Source organism: Lithobates pipiens, unplaced genomic scaffold (genome assembly GCF_037356315.1).
Source record: "Lithobates pipiens isolate NorthernLeopardFrog02 unplaced genomic scaffold, aLitPip1_a1.2 Scaffold_8, whole genome shotgun sequence".
Taxonomy (NCBI): Eukaryota; Metazoa; Chordata; class Amphibia; order Anura; family Ranidae; genus Lithobates; species Lithobates pipiens.
This window is the reverse complement of record NW_027507903.1, coordinates 686,470,439-686,495,190: the sequence shown is the minus strand read 5'-3', so window position 1 is coordinate 686,495,190 and position 24,752 is coordinate 686,470,439. Positions and strand designations below refer to the sequence as shown.

The window sequence follows — 24,752 nt, the reverse complement described above, 5'->3', positions numbered from 1 at the left end:
TACACACGCGCGGACTGTTTGCCCAACCTTGTTTGTCAAACAGTTTCGGCAAACAGTCCGCTCAAAATTTGCATGAGCGGACTTGCCCACACACGAGCGGACTGTTTCAGCAAACTGTTTGCCAAACAGTTCGCTCAACTTTTGAAATGAACGGACTCGCCCACGTAAGGAGGAGGCAAATCCGCCCATTTCGAGCGCGTGTACAGGTAGGCGGGGCCCGCGAAGGAGACGTCGCGGGCTCCGCCGCCTGGAATGGGCTTAAAGGGGAACCCCAACGCCGAAAAAAATCGGCGTGGGGGTTCCCCCAAAGTCCACACCAGACCCTTGTCCGAGCACGCTACCCGGCCGGCCAGGAAAGGGGGGCGAGCGAGCGCGCCCCCCCTCCTGAGCCGTACCAGGCCGCGTGCCCTCAACATGGGGGGGTGCCTTGGGGAAGGGGGGGCCGCGCGGCCCCCCCACCCCAAAGCACCTTGTCCCCATGTTGATGAGGACAAGGGCCTCTTCCCGACAACCCTGGCCGTTGGTTGTCGGGGTCTGCGGCCGGGGGGCTTATCGGAATCCGGGAGCCCCCTTTAATAAGGGGGCCCCCGGATACCGGCCCCCCACCCTATGTGAATGAGTATGGGGTAAAATGTACCCCTACCCATTCACCTGTGAAATAAAGTACAAAAAAAAACACAACACAGGGAAAAAATATTTTATTGCACAGCTCCGGGGGTCTTCCGTCTTCGGGGGTCTTCTCGCCGGACTCCTCCGCTATCTGTGTGTAGCTCTTTTACTAGCGGAGGAGTCCGGCTTTCTTCCTCCCCGCCGCCGGCCTCTTCTCCCGACTTCGGGGGTCTTGTCCCCCTCTTCGGTTCTTCTGCCGGGCCACCGCGCCTTCTTGTAGCTCTTTTGCAGGCGGTGGCCCGGTCTTCTGTCGCCGCTGCCTTCCGTTCTTCTGTCGCCGCCTTCGGTTCTTCTGCCGGGCCACCGCGCCTTCTTGTAGCTCTTTTACAGGCGGTGGCCCGGTCTTCTGTCGCCGCTGTCGCCGCTGTCGTCGCCGCCGCCGCCGCCGCCGCCGCCTTCCGTTCTTGTTCTTGTTCTTCTTCTTGTTGTTCTTCTTCTTCTCCTGGAGATGTTGACTCGACGAGCTCTCCGGCCGGAATGCCAGGGCCGCGCTGTGCGGTCACTTATATAGTGACAATGGGGCGGTGTCACATGGTATATGTCACATGGGTTGGTCACATGGTGACCCCGCCCCCTTACGATGTCATAGTCCCCATGTGACATCAACCCATGTGACCAACCCATGTGACATATACCATGTGACACCGCCCCATTGTCACTATATAAGTGACCGCACAGCGCGGCCCTGGCATTCCGGCCGGAGAGCTCGTCGAGTCAACATCTCCAGGAGAAGAAGAAGAAGAACAAGAAGAAGAACAAGAACGGAAGGCGGCGGCGGCGGCGACGACAGCGGCGACAGAAGACCGGGCCACCGCCTGTAAAAGAGCTACAAGAAGGCGCGGTGGCCCGGCAGAAGAACCGAAGGCGGCGACAGAAGAACGGAAGGCAGCGGCGACAGAAGACCGGGCCACCGCCTGCAAAAGAGCTACAAGAAGGCGCGGTGGCCCGGCAGAAGAACCGAAGGCGGCGACAGAAGAACGGAAGGCAGCGGCGACAGAAGACCGGGCCACCGCCTGCAAAAGAGCTACAAGAAGGCGCGGTGGCCCGGCAGAAGAACCGAAGAGGGGGACAAGACCCCCGAAGTCGGGAGAAGAGGCCGGCGGCGGGGAGGAAGAAAGCCGGACTCCTCCGCTAGTAAAAGAGCTACACACAGATAGCGGAGGAGTCCGGCGAGAAGACCCCCGAAGACGGAAGACCCCCGGAGCTGTGCAATAAAATATTTTTTCCCTGTGTTGTGTTTTTTTTTGTACTTTATTTCACAGGTGAATGGGTAGGGGTACATTGTACCCCATACTCATTCACATAGGGTGGGGGGCCGGTATCCGGGGGCCCCCTTCTTAAAGGGGGCTCCCGGATTCCGATAAGCCCCCCGCCCGCAGACCCCGACAACCAACGGCCAGGGTTGTCGGGAAGAGGCCCTTGTCCTCATCAACATGGGGACAAGGTGCTTTGGGGTGGGGGGACCGCGCGGCCCCCCCTTCCCCAAGGCACCCCCCCATGTTGAGGGCACGCGGCCTGGTACGGCTCAGGAGGGGGGGCGCGCTCGCTCGCCCCCCTTTCCTGGCCGGCCGGGTAGCGTGCTCGGACAAGGGTCTGGTGTGGACTTTGGGGGAACCCCCACGCCGATTTTTTTCGGCGTTGGGGTTCCCCTTTAAGCCCATTCCAGGCGGCGGAGCCCGCGATGTCTCCTTCGCGGGCCCCGCCTACCTGTACACGCGCTCGAAATGGGCGGACTTTCCGAGCGGGAACAGTCCGCTCATTTCGAAAGTACAGCGGACAGGCCCACACACGGGTGGACTGTTCGCTCAAACACAGTTTCAGCGGACAGTTTTTCGGAATTTCCGAAAGACTTTGTCCGTCTAACTGTCCGCTGAAACTGTCCGCTGAAAGCCCACACACGAGCGGACTGTCCGCCCAAACACTGTTCAGCGGACAAGGTTGGGCGAACAGTCCGCCCGTGTGTACGCGGCCTTAGACTCCGTGCCCCAGGGAATCTTACGCTCTAACCCCAGTGGGATCTGTCTCCCGTCCGCAGCAGTCAGCCGTAGGGTCCACAACCTTGCGGTGCACTCCTGATCCCTACGGTGTGCATCTGTCACCTCGCCTCAAGGTGACCTGACAATCATCTTGCATGAAAAAGACGAGATGAAAGTACACAAATATCCAGTAATGACCCTATAAAATAAATGGGATGGAGTCCATATAGTATGTATGTATGTATACATTTATAATAGTATTCATTTTAAATGGGTCTACTTGTGCAATATATAAATAATTTTTTTAATTTTTTATATATGAATTTTTTTACATATGAACTTTGTTACATATGGATTTTTTATATATTTTTTAACAAACAACAACAAAAAAATAATTTTAACAATTTATTTGAACAAAAATTTATTCAGCGATCTATTATCTAATCATTGAGAGGCTATTGATTAATTAATTATAATATAAAGGAATGGTCTATTATGGCATTGAACTCCTAGAAGTTATAAATTATTCCCTGGTTTATAAATTTATAATGGTTCTAACCTTTTTAAATATACGATTAATAATTTCTAATCAATGAATTAGTGTAATCTAGATGTTGAATATGGTTCTAGTATATACTCAAAATATACTAACGTATTATTATTAATTTAGAATAAATAAATAAAAAAACATTGGCTTATTCACACATAGATGAGCGATTAAATCGACCAATTTAATATCATAATTGAGATTGAAAATCATTGCAAATTATGAAATTCAACGATATTTTAATGGTAAAGGATAATACACACACATAACAAACTAGAAATGAACTTTTTTTTTATGAGGTATTTAATAATAATAAAAAATTTAAAAAAATGTGATTTATCTCTTTTTTTTATTTATATATGTATACATAGTTTCTTAATTTTATTTAATTGTTTTAATTTTCTCTTTTTATGAAATAGTTGATGTATGCAATATTATATGGAAGTATAGTCACATAGATATAAGGCATATCATTGAGGAATATGTATATTATTGCACATCCTGTATAGCTTTAATGGTTAATATAAGGTCCGCATTATTTCCGATCACTGACATGCATGAAATCCAGGCATCCGAAGATATCGGTTACAATTAGAGGAATGTCCTGTCTGTTATGCTGCAGGGGGTGCGGATTGGACCGTGACATATATAAAAGAACGCTTCCGGTTTTGTTGATTACGCCCTCAGACGAAGTCGGAAATGACGAAATGCGTCAGTGACGTAATGAACCGGAAGTGACGTGTGCGCTTCAACTCTGCGTTCCAAGGAGCCCGGGAAGCAGGAAGTGAATCGCTGCTGTACACAGCGAACGCCTGCTGGTCCTTTGGCAAACCGGGATCCGGAAATAAGGCACAGTACATACTTTTAATGCTGTTGTGATGTTTATATTTGGTACGCATATCTGTATTGGGGGGCATTAGAATAATAAAAGGTGAAAAGCAGAATTACGCTATGTCTGCATGTTCTGTTCCTTTCATATGGTATATTGGAGCCCCATGTCAATAGCAGAGACATCTAGTGGCCAAAGAAGAGTTCATTAATGGTACATTGAAGGCTCATTGTTTCAGGCGTTTGGTGAGTTTATCCCCAAAGGGGGATCGTTTGAACCACAAGTGGTGAATCGTGCGGTGGAAGCTGTTCCTCTATTTAATCACAATAAGAACTGTCTAAATCCCTATCGAGCACCATCTTTTCAGAACGCTGAAAGAAATCAACAGTTATTCATTTTGATTAAAGTGTTTATGCTCTGCTATATATGAAAAGTGGACTCTTTTTATTAAGGTTGAATTTTTTTATATATTTTTAAGATATTGTTTGACATAAAAGCAGCATTTTCTGTTATATAATTAATTCAGATGATTTGTGATTTGAAATCGATTAATTGATAATTTTCATTTTATTTATATTATATTTATTTATTTATTTTATCCAGAAGCGCAGAGCAGTGTGCTATTAGGGCGGGTCTTATACAATTTTCTAGCATACTCATTGAAATATTCGGTCCCATAAATGTGTCAAAAGTGTCCGACGTGTCCGCCATAATGCCGCAGTCACCATATAAATCGCTGATCGCCGCCATTACTAGTAAAAAAAAAAAAATTATAATAAAAAAGCCATAAAACTATCCCCTTATTTTGTAGGTGCTATAACTTTTACGCAATCCAATCAATAAACAATTATTGTGATTTTTTTTTTTTTTTTAACAAAAATATGTAGAAGAATACGTATCGGCCTAAACTAATATATATATATATATATATATATATATATATATATATATATATATATATATATATAATTTTTTTTTTTTTTGGGGGGGGATATTTATTATAACAAAAAGTAAAAAATAATGAGTTTTTTTTCTAAATTGGCGCATTTTTTGGTTTATAGTACAAAAAATAAAAACCGCCGAGGGGATCAAATACCACCAAAGGAAACCTCTATTTGTGGGGGAAAAAAGGAGGTCAGTTTTGTTCGGGTACAACGTCGCACAACCGCGCAATTAAAGCGGCGCAGTGCCGAATCGCACAAAAAAGTGCTCCTGTCAGGAAGGGGGGTAAAATCTTCCCGGGGCTGAAGCGGTTAAACAAAAAATGCAGAAGTTTATAAAAGGCTTTAGCGGGAAGCGGCCGGGTCTCTTCTCTTCCTGCCATCTACATCACATCGACTTCTACAGCATACAGACTTTCTTCAGCACACAAAGGAATAAATCGGCCATCTTTGAATTCCAGAAGCACATGGTCTCACACGTCTTACAGGACTTTTTCATATCTTGAAACGTATTTGAAGTTACATTTATTTTGTATTAATGTACAACTATTGTACTTATTTTCCTATTTTTGTGTGTATAATAAATCACACGGTTTGATTCAAGCTGACTCAGACATAATTCAGAAATTTGTCTCACAATCATCATTTCAAAGCTTTTGTGGATATGAACCACTTGACCACTGGGCACTTAAACACCCTTAATAATCAGACCAATTTTCAGCTTTCGGTGCTCTCACATTTTGAATGACAATTACTCTTTTGGTGGTATTTAATCACCGCTGGGTTTTTTAATATTTTTTGTGCTATAAAAGAAAAAAAGACCGAAAATTCTGAATTTTTTTTTATTTTTCTTTGTTTCTGTTATAAAATTTAGCAGATTAGTAATTTTTCTTCATAAATTTTGGCCAGAATTTATACCACTACATATCTTTGGTAAAAATAAGTACAAATTGGTGGATATTATTTGGTCTTTGTGAAAGTTATAGAGTCCACAAGCTATGGCGCCAATATCTGAAAATTGATCACACCTGAAGTACTGACGGCCTATTTCAATTCTTGAGACCCTAACATGCCAGAAAAGTACAAATACCCCCCAAATGACCCCTTTTCGGAAATAAGACATTCCAAGGTTTTTAGTAAGAGGCATGATGAGTTTTTTGAAGTTGTCATTTTTTCCTACAATTCTTTGCAAAATCAAGATTTTTTTTTCCTTTTTTTTCCCCACAAAATTGTCATATTATCAGTTTATTTCTCACACAGCATATGCATACCACAAATTACACCCCAAAACACATTCTGCTATTACTCCCGAGTACGGCGATACCACATGTGTGAGACTTTTACACAGCGTGGCCACATACAGAGGCCCAACATGCAGGGAGCACCTTCAGGCGTTCTGGAGCACCCAGGACAATTCTGACATTTCTCTCCTACATGTAAAAATCATCATTTATTTGCTAGAAAATTACATAGAACCCCAAAATATTATATATTTTTTTTTAACAAAGACCCTAGAAAATACAATGGTGGTCGTTGCAACTTTTTAGCATGCACGGTATTTGCGCAGCAATTTTTCGAACGTGTTTTTTTTGGGAAAAAAAACTGTTTTGTGCTTAAAAAACAAAACAGTAAAGTTAGCCCAATGTTTTTGCATAATGTGAAAGATGAAGTTATGCTGAGTAGATAGATACCTAACATGTCACTCTTCAAAATTGCACACGCTCGTGGAATGGCACCAAACGTCGCTACTTAAAAATCCCCATAGGCGACGATTTAAATTGTTTTACTGGTTACATGTTTTGAGTTACAGAGGAGGGCCAAAATTATTGCTCTCGCTCTAACGTTCGCAGCGATACCTCGCATGTGTGGTTTGAACACCGTTTTCATATGTGGGCGGGACTTACGTATGCGTTTGCTTCTGCATGCGAGCACATGGGGACAGGGGCGCTTAAATTATTTTTTTTATTATTGTTTATTTTACTTTATTTATTTTAGTTTGACATTTTTTCCCCAAAAATAAATGTTTTGATCACTTTTATTCCTATTTCAAGGAATGTAAACATCCCTTGTAATAGGAATATGGCATGACAGGTCCTCTTTACAGTGAGATATGGGGTCATATGGGGACCCCACATCTCACCTCTAGGCTGGGAAGCCTGAAATAAAAAAAAAAAAAATGGCAGAGTATTGGCAGGGTATTGCAGGCTATTGCAGAGTATTGCAGATTATTGCTGGGTATTGTAGAGTATTGCAGGGTATTGGGTATTGCAGAGTATTGGCAGGGTATTGCAGGGTATTGCAGAGTATTGCAGGGTATTGCAGGGTATTGCAGGGTATTGCAGGATATTGCAGAGTATTGCAGGATATTGCAGAGTATTGCAGAGTATTGCAGAGTATTGCAGGATATTGCAGGATATTGCAGGGTATTGCAGAGTATTGCAGGGTATTGCAGGGTATTGCAGGGTATTGCAGAGTATTGCAGAGCATTTGGTATTGCAGGGTATTGTATGGTATTGGCAGGGTATTGGCAGGGAATTGAGGGGTTCATTTTCGGTGACCAGCACTGCAGATCCAGCCCACAGCGCTGCTGACACCGATCTCTTCCTCCTCCGCTGTACCGATCGGTACAGAGAGGGGAGGGAGGAACCGGTGTCATAACAAGACGTCGGTTTGTTTACAAGTGATTGCTCCGTCATTTGACGGAGCGATCATGTGGTAAACAGGCGCGATGAGCGGCCGTTTACCGTTATCAGTGATGTCCCGGCGGTCACGGATACTCTCAAGTGCGTGTCCCAGGGGGGCGCGTGAGAGCAGAATTCTGGGAGGACGTAATATGACGGCCTCTTAGAGTTAAACAACCGCCCTGTAGCCATCATTCGGCTATGGGGCGGTTGTTAAGTGGTTAAGCTACTTTTACACCGCTATGTACTATTGGATGAATATTCTAATAAATCCCCTCCTCCGTCTAACATCACCAGACTGTGGGTGGAGTTCTCACATCTCCCGCCTCCCCCCACATATCTTTATACAACCTCTCCATACACCTATCCCAGCATGGAGGGGCTCAGTGAAGGTGGTGGTGAAGGTGTGGAGATGTCGGATCGGGTCACACAGATCATAAAAGGAGATCCGCCCGGCCTCATAATCCAGATCTATCCTGACTCTGTTACTGGAGGGATTGGTGGGTAAGGGGGTCTCTTTCCTGTCATGTATCACCGAATACTGATTTCTATACCTCTCCAATCCCCAGGATTTCTTATTATATGCAATCCATGACTCCACCCCTCTCCTCTCTATACTGGGGTAACACATCCCGACTCTCCACCAACCTGACCCCCCGACATTCACTTCCCAGTAATGTCTCCCTGAGGAGAACCTCTGACTGCTCATCACCTGAGGATAATCCTGGAATCTCTCTGGTGTTTCTGGGTGATTCTGCTCTATATCTGACCAGGATACAGTTTTCCTGTCATCTGATATCTGTAGATCATTATGAGCTGTGTTTCCATCCAGTAATATGTCTGCAGCCCCCTGTATATAGTATACATTTACCTCTGTTATTATATCAGATAAACCTGTGTGTAAGACCCCTGCCACATCCAGACCCCCTCCATCATTGAGGAGTTCCTCATGTCTCTCTCTGTCCTCATTATCTCCATCCTCAGTATCACACAAGTCACCTGTGTCTGATTCCTGTAAGACAGTCAGTGGATCCGTCACGTTACACAGCTCCTCAAGGTGACACAACTTCCTGGACAGCTCCTCCTTCTTTATTTCCAAATCCCGGATGGAGATGGAGATCCGCTCTGCCCTCCCGGAGATGTCCCTCAGGACTCTCTTCTCCAGCTCTTTCAGACGTCTCCTGAGATCTCTAAACAGGGCAGTGACTCTCTTGGTGTCACCAGCTGCTTCTTTTTCTACTTTCCTCCTGTGTTCCTGAAGACTCTGGACTCTTTCCTCCGTCTCCTCTCTCTTTGTCAGAAGTTTCTGCAGAACACTCCTCAGTGTCTCCTTCTTCTTCTCAGAAGCCTCACCCAGTGTCTCCACCTGGTGTCCCCGATGTTCTCCAGCCAAACTGCAGGACACACAGATACAGGTCTCATCCTCAGTGCAGTAATACTCCAGGATCTTCTTATGGACGGAGCATTTCCTGCTCTCCATGGACAAGGTGGGGTCACATAAGACGTGTTCTGGGGACTTTTTGTGGACTCTCAGGTGTTTATCACACAGAGAAACCTCACAGTGCAGACAGGATCTAACAGCAGGTACAGGAGAGTCCACACAGTAAGTACACAAGACCCCGGACTCCTCTCGATCTAGCTGAGTGGACAGGAAAGTCTCTACTATGTTACATAGTTTCTTGTTCTTCTGCAGTGCAGGCCGATCCGGAAACTTCTCTCTACATTCAGGACAGGAAAATCCTTCAGACCCCTCCTGTGTATCCAGCACACGATCAATACAGACCCGGCAGAAGTTGTGACCACATCTCAGCATTACAGGATTGGTATAAATGTTCAGACAGACGGAACATTCCAACTCGGCTCTCAGATCACCAGATGCCATCGCTGACAGCAGAAGAGAAATGAGACTGGAAGTCTCTGACACCGGAGAGGAATGTGGATGGGGGAGGGGTGACGTCCTCCTACACAGGGTGAGGCTGGATGAATATTATAGGACACGGAGATCAGAGTACAGAAGGGAGGAGATTCGTTTTGCAGTAGTAATGAGAATTATACCTCCCAACATTAGAAGAGAGGAAGAGGGAAAGACGGGTGTGGAGAAGACATGAGATGAAAAGTGGAGATGAGTACATCATGGTGAAAAGGGATTTGGTTCTATAAAGTCAGAGCTTACACTAAACACGGCATCTACTGCAGCCTTTGTACCCCATAAACATGTCTTCATGACTAGGGGATGTGCTTACTCGTGAGTAGGGATGAGCTTCGTGTTCAAGTCGAACATACGTTCGACTCGAACATCGGCTGTTTGCCCGTTCGGCGAATTCCGAACATTATGGGCCGTTCGCGCCAAATTCGTGTGGCGCTCACGGCCCACAATGCACTGCGATGGCGCAGTGCATTGCTGGCTCATGATTGGCCAAGCATGCACTGTGACCCCGCATGCTTGGCCAATCACACCCCCGGCAGCAAGGAGAGCCATGATTGGCCACAGGCAGGATGCCTGTGGCCAATCATAGCTCAGGCTGTGTAGTACACGCCCCACACTATATAAGGCCGCCAGCGCGGCGGCCTTGTGTAGTGTGTTGGCATCTGTAGCAGTTAGTGGGTGTTCTGTGTACCCAGTATACACCGATCGTTATCGGCCGATTTTTCATTCTTGCTCTTCTGTAGTGGTTGTTGTCTGCATGCCCTGACCGCAGTATACACCTATATAGCTAGCAATATATCTATCTTTTATAATAGAGCTTTCAGTCAGTGTTAGGAGATTGTGCGTGCTGTCTGCGTGCTCTGAACCCAGTATACACCGCTATATCCATCGATATATAGCAAACTATCTTGCTCGTTTTAAATAGAGCTTGCAGTCAGCGGTAGGAGATTGTGCGTGCTGTCTGCGTGCTCTGAAAAAGACGGACGGCAAAACTAATTATACAGGGGTGATAACCCTTCCCTAGGTTTTCCAAAAAGCTTAAAAATTGTTTTTTTGACTGGAGCTACACTTTAAAAATGTGTACACCAACAATATTGCGCAAAAGGAAAATTATAAATTGAAATAGATAAATACAAAGAAATGTATATGATGAGCAGCCAACACGCTAAAACTAGGGATTTTTTTTAGCTGGAAAATCGGTAAAAAATGTAGTGCAAGCGCTCAGCCTATACACACTTCTTATAGTGCTACAAAATAATATGTGCTCAAATATATGTATAGTATTACCCAAAGGGAAAAAAATATAGATACACTGTAATAAAAATACAGAATATGAAATTGTATAAATATATACAGTGACCTATATATATACCAAAAGAAGAGGGTAATAGGATGTTGTATCTCTAAAAGAGAAAACAGTGACTATGAATATCTGTAAACAATAAACACAGTGATAAAATCCATAGATAACTGTGAAAACAGTGACTGTGAATGTCAATAAACAATAATCTCAATAATGAAGTCCATAAATGAATATATAGTCCAAAACAATCGTGCAGAGTGCCAGTAGTGACCAGGATCCTGTGATATTGTGACCGAAAAGAACAATGTTCCACCAAGTGACAATCCCACCACCTTGTAGGGTGTAGGCTTACCAGATCTATGTGACCCTAGTAGGCATACGCCTCAGGGGTCAATCAAAGCTTGCGATCCCAACCAAAGAATGGTCTCAAGGATTAGGTGTGTCAGTCATGGCATATACGATCCCAACAGATGGCTAGATGTGGTCAATATTCCTCATGTGCATATATAGATCCAACAATGATTCAGGCATGAAAGATGAGAAGACAGAACCGACATGGCATAATAACGTCTTTAAAAAAACTTTAATAAAAAATATTTTGGTAAAACTCACATTTCCAAAAAGTACAATCAAGCGTGTCAGGATAAAAATGGCAGTAGCGGAGTCCTCCCGACGCGTTTCGACCCACCGGTCATCATCTGGGGTGGACTCACACTACTGTCCTACTGCCTTATATAGGTACTCACACAGTGAAGTGGTGGCAATCCTCCATGTGTTGTGATTATGCCCACTTCCGGTATATTAAAGATGGCGGACGAGCGTGCGTTCCACGCCTCGATTGCAATGCGTTCCACCAACATCATTTAAGCCCAGAAAACCTAATTGGAAGTGAGGGTAATTCTACTTCCGGTATGCGGAAAAAATGGCGGCCCGGCGTGCGTTCCACGCCTCGCATTGGGTGCGTTTCACCTATCCATATTGATATGTAAAAAGAGGATATAGGCACGAACCTATTTTTTATGGTCCATATATGGAACGAGCCAACATATAATAAATTTGAATGCTGTGGGCTCACAAGTTATCAGAAAAAATGTCCAGAACCCTTTTTAGAATGGTGATCAGAAACCGGAAGTGAGCATCCACAAGACCCGGAACCGGAAGTGATTGTCCATCACTTCCGGAGCGGAATGAGGATGTAAACAAGACATCAATGCAAAGAAATCACTATCTATTCTCTTATACAGATAAAAAGGTAGCGCTAATGACACCTAATGGCCACTAATAAGATTGCAACTAGATATGCAGAAAATAAGCCATCTTTACATTACACTGTGCAGAAAATGCAACTCACACTAATGACACCTAATGGCCACTAATGAGATTGCAACTAAATATACAGGAAATAAGCCATCAATACGTTACAATGTGTAAAAAATGCATCTCATGCTGCAGACTAATAATTTTATGGTCACAATGACCATATACCACAACATTGAATAAATATTATTAATATGGTCATTCCAAAAAATTAAAAAATAAAATAAAAATATAGATGTAAAAAAAATAGAGATATACAAAAAAAGGTAATATCCACGGAAAAAGCATACCCAATATCAGACTACATATCACTAATGCCAGAAGGTCCTACGAATCATCAATAAACGCATTGATGTCCCACTCCACATTCATACCGAGTGGGGAGTGGGACTGAAGTTCGTATATCCAAAAAGTTTCAAGCCTGGAGACCCCACGAGTGAGGGGTCCCCCTCTCCAAGGTGGAATATATTTATCTATCACGATAAATTGAGTGCCACGTAGATCGTTACTGTGGCATTCCCTATAGTGTCTCGGCACCGTGTGCTTAGATAATTTACTTCTGATCAGGGAGATATGTTCGCCGACCCTTGTGGAAAAAGTTCTGGTAGTGCGGCCAACATATTGCTTCCCACAGGGGCAGGTTATTAAGTAAACCACATATTTAGTTTTGCAAGTGCAAAAACATTTAATTGAATATCTTTTACCAGTTACAGTGGATGTAAATTCTGAAATTTTTCGTTGTGTCAGTGCATTATGTTGACACACACTACATTTTTTGCACGGAAAATAGCCTACCATGTTATGAAAGAAAGTAGGCTGTGTTGGAGGGTTAATGATGTTGGGGGCAATTTTACTTTGCAAGGTGGGAGCCCCTCTGAAGAGAACATTAGCTCTTTCAGGAAGATTAGGACCCAATACAGGATCTCTTCTCAAAACCTCCCAATGTTTACTCAAAATCTTTTTTACCTGCCTGTGTTGTATGTTGAAGGTGGTTGTAAAGGACCATTTAAACTTCTCTCTATCATTACGGGGGGTTTTCACCTGCAGGAGAGTGTCCCTATTTATATTCAAGACTTCCTGTAGTTGTGTTTCCAAAGTCAGTGCATGATACCCCTTATCTAGGAACCGTTGTTTTAAACAGTTTGCCTGATCCACAAAGGTGCAATCGTCAGTACAATTACGCCGCAGTCTAATAAATTGACTGCGTGGAACGGAGGTAAGCCAACTTTTATGATGGCAACTGTCCATGGCAATATAGCTGTTACGGTCAGTGGACTTAAAGTGGGTTTTAAAACTGAAACCTCCTGGGGAAATTCCAATCTCCAAATCCAGAAATTGAATTCTGTCAGTACTGGTCTGGAAAGTTAATGAAATTCCCCTGTCGTTATTATTCAAACCACTGAAAAATTCAAGAAGAGCATCGAGTGTGCCCCCCCATAGGAGGAGGATGTCGTCTATGTATCGGACCCACAAAATCAATGATGGGCTCCGCTGGGCATAGACGACATCCTCCTCCCATTTGGCCATGAAAAGATTGGCCTTTTCATGGCCAAATGGGAGGAGGATGTCGTCTATGCCCAGCGGAGCCCATCATTGATTTTGTGGGTCCGATACATAGACGACATCCTCCTCCTATGGGGGGGCACACTCGATGCTCTTCTTGAATTTTTCAGTGGTTTGAATAATAACGACAGGGGAATTTCATTAACTTTCCAGACCAGTACTGACAGAATTCAATTTCTGGATTTGGAGATTGGAATTTCCCCAGGAGGTTTCAGTTTTAAAACCCACTTTAAGTCCACTGACCGTAACAGCTATATTGCCATGGACAGTTGCCATCATAAAAGTTGGCTTACCTCCGTTCCACGCAGTCAATTTATTAGACTGCGGCGTAATTGTACTGACGATTGCACCTTTGTGGATCAGGCAAACTGTTTAAAACAACGGTTCCTAGATAAGGGGTATCATGCACTGACTTTGGAAACACAACTACAGGAAGTCTTGAATATAAATAGGGACACTCTCCTGCAGGTGAAAACCCCCTGTAATGATAGAGAGAAGTTTAAATGGTCCTTTACAACCACCTTCAACATACAACACAGGCAGGTAAAAAAGATTTTGAGTAAACATTGGGAGGTTTTGAGAAGAGATCCTGTATTGGGTCCTAATCTTCCTGAAAGAGCTAATGTTCTCTTCAGAGGGGCTCCCACCTTGCAAAGTAAAATTGCCCCCAACATCATTAACCCTCCAACACAGCCTACTTTCTTTCATAACATGGTAGGCTATTTTCCGTGCAAAAAATGTAGTGTGTGTCAACATAATGCACTGACACAACGAAAAATTTCAGAATTTACATCCACTGTAACTGGTAAAAGATATTCAATTAAATGTTTTTGCACTTGCAAAACTAAATATGTGGTTTATTTAATAACCTGCCCCTGTGGGAAGCAATATGTTGGCCGCACTACCAGAACTTTTTCCACAAGGGTCGGCGAACATATCTCCCTGATCAGAAGTAAATTATCTAAGCACACGGTGCCGAGACACTATAGGAAATGCCACAGTAACGATCTACGTGGCACTCAATTTATCGTGATAGATAAATATATTCCACCTTGGAGAGGGGGACCCCTCACTCGTGGGGTCTCCAGGCTTGAAACTTTTTGGATATACGAACTTCAGTCCCACTCCCCACTCGGTATGAATGTGGAGTGGGACATCAATGCGTTTATTGATGATTCGTAGGACCTTCTGGCATTAGTGATATGTAGTCTGATATTGGGTATGCTTTTTCCGTGGATATTACCTTTTTTTGTATATCTCTATTTTTTTTACATCTATATTTTTATTTTATTTTTTAATTTTTTGGAATGACCATATTAATAATATTTATTCAATGTTGTGGTATATGGTCATTGTGACCATAAAATTATTAGTCTGCAGCATGAGATGCATTTTTTACACATTGTAACGTATTGATGGCTTATTTCCTGTATATTTAGTTGCAATCTCATTAGTGGCCATTAGGTGTCATTAGTGTGAGTTGCATTTTCTGCACAGTGTAATGTAAAGATGGCTTATTTTCTGCATATCTAGTTGCAATCTTATTAGTGGCCATTAGGTGTCATTAGCGCTACCTTTTTATCTGTATAAGAGAATAGATAGTGATTTCTTTGCATTGATGTCTTGTTTACATCCTCATTCCGCTCCGGAAGTGATGGACAATCACTTCCGGTTCCGGGTCTTGTGGATGCTCACTTCCGGTTTCTGATCACCATTCTAAAAAGGGTTCTGGACATTTTTTCTGATAACTTGTGAGCCCACAGCATTCAAATTTATTATATGTTGGCTCGTTCCATATATGGACCATAAAAAATAGGTTCGTGCCTATATCCTCTTTTTACATATCAATATGGATAGGTGAAACGCACCCAATGCGAGGCGTGGAACGCACGCCGGGCCGCCATTTTTTCCGCATACCGGAAGTAGAATTACCCTCACTTCCAATTAGGTTTTCTGGGCTTAAATGATGTTGGTGGAACGCATTGCAATCGAGGCGTGGAACGCACGCTCGTCCGCCATCTTTAATATACCGGAAGTGGGCATAATCACAACACATGGAGGATTGCCACCACTTCACTGTGTGAGTACCTATATAAGGCAGTAGGACAGTAGTGTGAGTCCACCCCAGATGATGACCGGTGGGTCGAAACGCGTCGGGAGGACTCCGCTACTGCCATTTTTATCCTGACACGCTTGATTGTACTTTTTGGAAATGTGAGTTTTACCAAAATATTTTTTATTAAAGTTTTTTTAAAGACGTTATTATGCCATGTCGGTTCTGTCTTCTCATCTTTCATGCCTGAATCATTGTTGGATCTATATATGCACATGAGGAATATTGACCACATCTAGCCATCTGTTGGGATCGTATATGCCATGACTGACACACCTAATCCTTGAGACCATTCTTTGGTTGGGATCGCAAGCTTTGATTGACCCCTGAGGCGTATGCCTACTAGGGTCACATAGATCTGGTAAGCCTACACCCTACAAGGTGGTGGGATTGTCACTTGGTGGAACATTGTTCTTTTCGGTCACAATATCACAGGATCCTGGTCACTACTGGCACTCTGCACGATTGTTTTGGACTATATATTCATTTATGGACTTCATTATTGAGATTATTGTTTATTGACATTCACAGTCACTGTTTTCACAGTTATCTATGGATTTTATCACTGTGTTTATTGTTTACAGATATTCATAGTCACTGTTTTCTCTTTTAGAGATACAACATCCTATTACCCTCTTCTTTTGGTATATATATAGGTCACTGTATATATTTATACAATTTCATATTCTGTATTTTTATTACAGTGTATCTATATTTTTTTCCCTTTGGGTAATACTATACATATATTTGAGCACATATTATTTTGTAGCACTATAAGAAGTGTGTATAGGCTGAGCGCTTGCACTACATTTTTTACACACTTTAAAAATGTACCAGTTGAAAATTCCAAACAGATTCAACTTAACACAACAAACCTACACAGTCCCTGTCTTGTTTGCACCGCCTGTATACTGCTGTTCTGAGTATATAGGGCCTGGGGGGCCACACGTATTTCCTTTTTTTAATATGGGTACGGGGTTCCCCTTAATATGCGTATAAGACCCAAAGGGGCTGGTAATGGGCAGGGAGGGCTACCCATGCCATTTTTCTCAATGATTTTCATCCATATTGCCGGAACCAGATATAACATTAAAACCGCAAGCAGCTTTAAATGACGTTATTTCCGTTAAATGTCATTTTGTGCAGGGACTGTTCTAAACACGGGAAACACGTGGCACTTCACAGGCATACTACAGACACCCCCCAGGCACCATATTTAAAGGAATATTTCACTTTTTTTTCACTTTAATCGTCATTAAAATCACTGCTCCCGCCAAAACGGCCGTTTTTAAAAGTTTTTTTTTGCATTGACCCATGTCCCCTGGGGCAGGAGCCAGGTCCCCAAACCCTTTTTAGGACAGTATTTTGCATATTAGCCGTTAAAATTAGCACTTTTAATTTCGAACGTTCGAGTCCCATAGACTTCAATGGGGTTCTAACGTTCATACAAATTTGGGGTCCGTTCTAAAGTTCTGGTGCGAACCGAACCGGGGGGGGTGTTCGGCTCATCCCTACTCATGAGGCTCTTTCTAATGACCACCTATACCCTCTATGACTTATCTAACAAATGACCAGACGACACATTCTCTTTTTGGAGTCGAATGACAATAACTTAATGCATATAAATACATTTTCAACAAAAAACATTATAAACCAAATATGTACATCCAGCATTATCCCATTTCTTATCTAGGGGTCTTTGAAGGTAAATTAGCATTTTTATCCAACCAGTTGTATCGGTAAACCATAAACAGGTCCCCCGCTGTGTATTACGCAAGCTCAGGAACAACCAGCAACTTCCTTCCAGATACAACCTCCTCCATTCCATTATTAACATTTTAAGGGAAAAAGGACACCCATACCTCCATGTGTGCCCAACCCCCTTAAACCTCCATTATTTTTCCAGCACCACCTTCAAAGACCCCATAGACCTAACGCCACAGCACACACACGTGATACCTTACGTGCGTGTCGCCCTCCACATCCTAACTGCCCGTTGCACATTGTCCTGTACACCCAGCTGCCCAAGGTCAATCCCTATGGCATTCAGGTGCATGCCATCCGAGCACAAAAAACGCCATGTTTCCTCCTCCAAGTCCCGATGACACACCGCCAAACCTCCATTCCGGACAAAAAACTTGGCCACCGCTTTATTCACCTTCACCCTGGCTCTAATTAAACCCGCAACAGAGCGTGCTAAACGCCAAGCCATCCTGGCCACAATATCGGACCATATAAAGGTCCGTATCAGGAAAGAGGCTTGCAAACTTAACAGGTCAAATTTTATGTCCCTGGTCAATTCCCTAGCACACCGCAACCCCAGGTCATTCCCCCCCACATGAAACAGGACCACATTAGGGGGCGATCTAAGCGAGCATACCTGTGCATTTCTGGTACTACCCTAGACGACAGCATCCCCAGGATACCCAACCAGCGAACCGTGCCCTCCTCCCTGGACAAACCCAGCAACCTCACATTCCTTCGGACCTCAGCTCTCCTGGCACCCCAATACACATATGAGTGTCCCAGGATCCACAGCAAACAGGCCTCAGATTCTGAAAGAAAATAAAAACAACAGGAATAGGGTTGGGGCGGGAGGGGAATAAGGCTGCGCAACGATTTCAGGAAAGAGAAGAGAAACAAGCCCCAACACCACTAACCCCCCCAACCCGGCTTGGCCCTAGCGTTACCCCTTACTTCACAACAGATGAGGGCGAACATACAACCTAAAGCGCGTCGATTCCCAACGCCCAATACTCTGAACCGCTATGTCATCCAACCCCCACCTGACCGCCTCAGTGGCAGCCCCAATGCGGAATGAGTGTGAGGAGTAGTCTTTCACCGACACCCCCGCTGCGACTAGACATTTTTTAAACACCGATTGAAATTGAAATCGGGACAAAGCCGTGCCAACCTCATAGAGGAGGAAAACCCCCTCCCTCCGGGGCCTAACACGGCAAAATTCCCCCACAGACGCCACCGGGCACACTGGAGAGCCTCGGATCGACCTCAATTCTACCCAAACCCCCTTGCCCAACCGATCCGTCTTGGACCTGCGCAGGAACACACCCAACATCCCACCCTGCACGAACACCTCGCTCACGTCCAAACCCCATCACCTTTTTTGTTCCTACTCACAATCTCCCCTACCCGAAAAGCCCCAAAGAAGGAAAGCACAAAAACCGCCAGAAATAGGACCCTCTCAAACTGTGAAACGCAAACATGTTGCAACTGTTTCACCACCTCCCCCAACAGCTGAAACGAAACTGGACGTCTGGAGTCAGCTGCCGTGCGACCAGCGCTATAACCGCGCATAGCACGTCGCACCACAAAAGCTTTAGTAGCGTCCCGCTGATCCGCCAACTGGAACATAAAGGTCAGCCCGGCCAGTTTCTGTGACATATACGACACCGACACCCACTTTCAAAATTACGACCGATAAAATACAGCAGCAAATGGACCCTACCCTCCTCATGACTGCAATCCCCGACCTCCTGCAACAAGGTACCCCATTCCAGCCAGACCCTACTGTATGCCGAACCAGGTAGCCGCCGACACCCACTGTCGAATCAACAGCTGGGCAGTGGTAATGCGATGTCCCATAACCTCTCGGGCAAGGAAGCCCGTGTACCTCCGCTTCTGGTGCCAGTTGATGAAATCTGTCCCACTGGAAACGAGACAACGCATCAGTCACAGAATTTTCTACCCCAGGAACATGCACAGCAGTCACAAAACAGTTAATACATAAACACTTAAGAACCAGATACAGCAGCAAGTGCACTACTGGAGGAGAAGACGCAGTGTTGTTATTGATGGCCTGCACCACCCCCAGATTGTCACAATGAAAGTGAACGTGACAATTTTGAAATTCCCCTTCCCACAGCTCGACTGCCAACACAATGGGGAACAATTCCAATGCCGCCAAATTGCGAAGCAAACCTTCTTCCCTCCAAGCTACCGGCCACTAGTGATGGACGAACTTCCGATGGGACGTTTCGCAGAACGCGAACGCGGCCGATAGTTCGCGAACCGTAACGTTCGCGGCGGACCCCATTGACTTCAATGGGAGGCGAACTTTGCAAACCTACAGGTCAAATTTGCAGCCACTAAATAATTACTAGCTGTGCAAACATAGTCCCACCACATGGCCACTGACATAACACATGTATGAGGTGAATCTGGGATCGACAACTAAAAGCATTCTTTTTTTATATGTGAATTTTATATGTGACAATTCAGGACTGTGGAGCGCATGAAGGCAATGGAGGAGAGGGAAGGTCAGGGTAGGCAAAGAAGAGGGTGCAGGAGATGATCACCAGCAGCGTGACATAGAGCAATGACACCAGCACCGTGATAGAGTGATCTGACACCAGCACTGTGATAGAGAGCACTGACATCAGCAGCGTGACATAAAGCACTGACACCAGCACCGTGATATATAGCACTGACATCAGCAGTGTGACATACAGCAATGACACCTGCACCGCGATAGAGTGATCTGACACCAGCACCATGATAGAGAGCACTGCAATCAGCAGCGTGACATAAAGCACTGACACCAGCACCGTGATATACAGCACTGACACCAGCACCATGATATACAGCACTGACATCAGCAGCGTGACATACAGCAATGACACCTGCATCGTGATAGAGTGATCTGACACCAGCACCATGATAGAGAGCACTGACATCAGCACTGTGACATATAGCACTGACACCAGCACCATGATATACAGCACTGACACCAGCACCGTGATATACAGCACTGACACCTGCACCGTGATATACAGCACTGACACCTGCACCGTAAGCAGCCCCAGGAGGAAGTCAGCATAGCACAGGGATGGTGGGAGCCCCTCATAATGAGCATAGCACAGGGATGGTGGGAGCCCCTCATAATATGCACAGCAGAGGTACAGCCCCAGGAGGAAGACAGCACAGCACAGGGATGGTGGGAGCCCCTCATAATAAGCAGCCCCAGGAGGATGTCAGCATAGCACAGGGATGGTGGGAGCCCCTCATAATAAGCAGCCCCAGGAGGATGTCAGCATAGCACAGGGATGGTGGGAGCCCCTCATAATAAGCAGCCCCAGGAGGAAGTCAGCACAGCACAGGGATGGTGGGAGCCCCTCATAATAAGCAGCCCCAGGAGGATGTCAGCATAGCACAGAGATGGTGGGAGCCCCTCATAATAAGCAGCCCCAGGAGGAAGTCAGCACAGCACAGGGATGGTGGGAGCCCCTAATAATGAGCATAGCACAGGGATGGTGGATACCCCCTCATAATATGCACAGCAGAGGTACAGCCCCAGGAGGAAGTCAGCAGAGCACAGGGATGGTGGGAGCCCCTCATAATAAGCAGCCCCAGGAGGATGTCAGCATAGCACAGGGATGGTGGAAGCCCCTCATAAAAAGCAACCCCAGGAGGAAGTCAGCACAGCACAGGGATGGTGGGAGCCCCTCATAATGAGCATAGCACAGGGATGGTGGGAGCCCCTCATAATATGCACAGCAGAGGTACAGCCCCAGGAGGAAGTCAGTACAGCACAGGGATGGTGGGAGCCCCTCATATTAAGCAGCCCCAGGAGGAAGTCAGCACAGCACAGGGATGGTGGGAGCCCCTCATAATAAGCAGCCCCAGTAGAAATATGACACCGCTCAACCTCTTCAAACAATAGTACGGTGTGCTTTTTTTGGACAAGGAAGTGAGCCAAATGAAGAAAGAAGGTCTGTGTGCTCGATTAAATAAATTGTTTATAGACATATACATGGTCTACTGGTCACATGTGTTGAATTCCCCCGAGATCCATTCCTCATTCATTTTTAGAAATGTGAGGTAGTTAACACTGTTGTGAGCTAGGCGAGTACGCTTATCGGTCACGATCCCCCCTGCTGCGCTGAACGTCCTTTCGGACAGGACACTGGACGAGGGGCAAGCCAACAGTTCGATTGCAAATTGGGCAAGCTCTGGCCAGAGGTCAAGCCTGCCCACCCAGTAGTCCAGGGGTTCATCACTCCTCAGAGCGTCCACATTGGCCGTTAAACCAATGTAGTTGGACACCTGACGGTCTAGGCGTTCCCTGATGCTGGATCCGGATGACACCTGTCGATGGGTCGGCTGAAAGAATGACCTCATATCAGAAGTCACCAACTCATCTTCAAACCGGCCTCTTCTTGCAGGCGCTGTTGGATTAGTACCCGCAACTCCTTCTCTGGGAGTGGGAATTGCTCCTCTGCCAGCGCACGCAAAAAGCAGAATGCAGCATTTCTCGAAGCAAGGCCTGGAAGTGCTCCATTCTGACAGCCCTCTGTGACGGCGGTAACATTTCCGCCATTTTGTGTTTGTACCGGGGGTCTAAGTACGTTGCCACCCAGTACTGGTCCTTGACCCTTATGCTTTTTATACGGGGGTCCCTATTAAAACACTGGAGCATGAAGGCCCCCATTTGCACTAAAGTGGAAGCGGTGTGGTGGCCTGGCTCCTGCTCATCATCCAGGATAATGTCGTCCTCTTCATTCTCCTCTCCCCATCCACGCACAACAGGGATCCCAGAAAGGTTTAAAGCATGCTCTTCTTGCTCCTCCTCATCCGCCCCGGCACCATCCTCCTCTGACTCCTCTTCAGACTCCTGTTGTTGACTTGTCTCAGATAGAGTAGCCCCCCCTGGGAATTCATCCAGCATTGCGACTTCCTCATCTTCCCGCTCCTGCTCCTCCACAGCTTGATCAATGACACGACGCAATGCACGCTCCATAAAGAAGGCACGATGTCACTGATGGCGCCATGGCTGCGACTGACCAGTTTGGTGATCTCCTCAAATGGCCGCAGAAGTCTGCATGCGTCGCGCATGAGCAGCCACTGGCGCGGTGAAAAAAACCCCAGCTCTCCAGAACCTGTTCTGCCGCAGAGTTCATACAGGTAGACATTAACTGCACGTTTCTGCTGGAGCAGCCTATCAAGCATATAGAAGGTTGAGTTCCATTGCGTCGGGCAATCGCAAATAAGACATCTGACCGGCAGATTGTGTCGCTGCTGAATGTCAGCAAGGCGAGCCATGGCCGTGTAAGATCTTCTGAAATGGGCCGAGATTTTCCTTGCCTGCCGCAAGATGTCCTGGACCCCAGGGTATTTGACAACGAATCGCTGCACGACCAAGTTTAAGACGTGTACCATGCATGGCACGTGCGTAATTTTGCCCTGTTTCAATGCGCTAAGCAGATTGGCACCGTTGTCACACACCACTTTACCAACTGTCAAATTGAGCGGTGTTAGCCACTGATCTGCCTGTGAACGCAAAGCTGAAAGGAGTGCCGGGCCAGTGTGGCTCTTGGCTTCCAGGCACAACAGACGCAGCACGGCATGGCAACGTCTCACCTGGCATGTGGAATAGGTTCTGGGGAGCTTGGGCGGCGCAGCGGAAGAGACGCTAGCAGCGGAAAAGGAGGAGTCAGCTGAGGAGGAGAGGGAGGAGGATGGAGTAGGAGGAGGAGGAGGAGGAGAAGAAGAGCCAGGCCTGCATGCAATCCCTGGCGGTAAAACCAAATCTACACGGGTGCCACGGGTTACATGCTTGATGGCTGTCAGAAGGTTCACCCAGTGGGCAGTAAAAGTGATATACCTTCCCTGCCTGTGTTTGCTAGACCACGTGTCTGTGGTCAGATGTATCTTGGCACCGACACTGTGTGCCAGAGATACATTCACTTGCCGCTGAACATGGCCATATAGCTCTGGGATGCCCTTCTGTGAGAAATACTTCCTTCCTGGGACCTTCCATTGTGGTGTTCCAATGGCCACAAATTTGCGAAAGGCCTCCGAGTCCACCAGTTTATATGGCAGTAGTTGGCGGGCTATGAGTTCTGACAAGCCAGCCATCAACCGTTGAGCAAGAGGGTTATCCGGCGTCATAATTTTTTTACGCTCAAACAATAGGCCCACGGAAGCCTGCCTTTTTGCAGAAAAACGTGAGCTTGGCGTGATGGAAGGTGGAGTGGAGGACAATTGTGAGGAGAGAGGAGAAGGTGAAGTAGAAGACGAGGCTGGACGGTGAGAGCCTGCAGTGTGGCTTTGTGGGTTCCGTTTCTCCCACTGGGCTCGGTGATGGCTACTCATGTGCCTTCTTAAGGCGGTCGTCCCTAGGTGAGTGTTGGGCTTACCGCGACTAATGCGTTGACTGCAAAGATTGCAGATGGCAACGCTATTGTCAGCAGCGGACACCTTAAAAAAAGCCCACACTGCGGAGCCATGTGCCGGTGTCCTGGGAGCGCCAGATGTGACCGTACATGGTCGATGAATCACTCCTGATACATTAGCAGTCTTTACCCCTTTACATTATATGGCACCCTGCACATTACACAGCCCCCTGCACCTCTGGACCCCTTTACATTACACAGCCCTTGTACCTCTGGACCCCTTTGCATTACACTGCACCCTGCACCTCTGGACCCCTTTACATTATATGGCACCCTGCACCTCTGGACCCCTTCACATTACACAGCACCCTGCACCTCTGGACCCCTTTACATTACACAGCCCTTGTACCTCTGGACCGCTTCACATTACACAGCAGCCTACACTTCTGGACCCATTTACATTGCACAGCCCTTGTACCTCTGGACCCCTTTACATTATACCGCACCCTGCACCTCTGGACCCCTTTACATTACACATTCCTTGTACATCTTGACCCCTTTGCATTACACAGCACCCTGCACCTCTTGACCCCTTTACATTACACAGTCCTTGTACCTCTGGACCCCTTCACATTACACAGCAGTCTACACTTCTAGACCCCTTTACATTACACAGCCCTTGTACCTCTGGTCCCCTTTACATTATATGGCACCCTGCACCTCTGGACCCCTTTGCATTACACTGCACCCTGCA

General features: G+C 45.9%; 1 protein-coding gene across 1 annotated transcript in view; it reads right to left on the bottom strand.

The window, feature by feature from the left end:
* Window positions 1-5,010: 5,010 nt before the first annotated feature.
* LOC143962545 (uncharacterized) overlaps window positions 5,011-24,752 on the bottom strand; it is a 33,511-nt gene continuing 13,769 nt past the window's right edge. The window contains exons 3-4 of the mRNA XM_077471815.1: window positions 19,498-19,568; window positions 5,011-9,612 (exon numbers count right to left, since the gene is read on the bottom strand). Of these exons, the coding sequence (XP_077327941.1) occupies window positions 7,957-9,612; window positions 19,498-19,568 (1,727 nt within the window). The 3' untranslated portion in view covers window positions 5,011-7,956. The remainder of the gene's footprint in view (window positions 9,613-19,497; window positions 19,569-24,752) is intronic.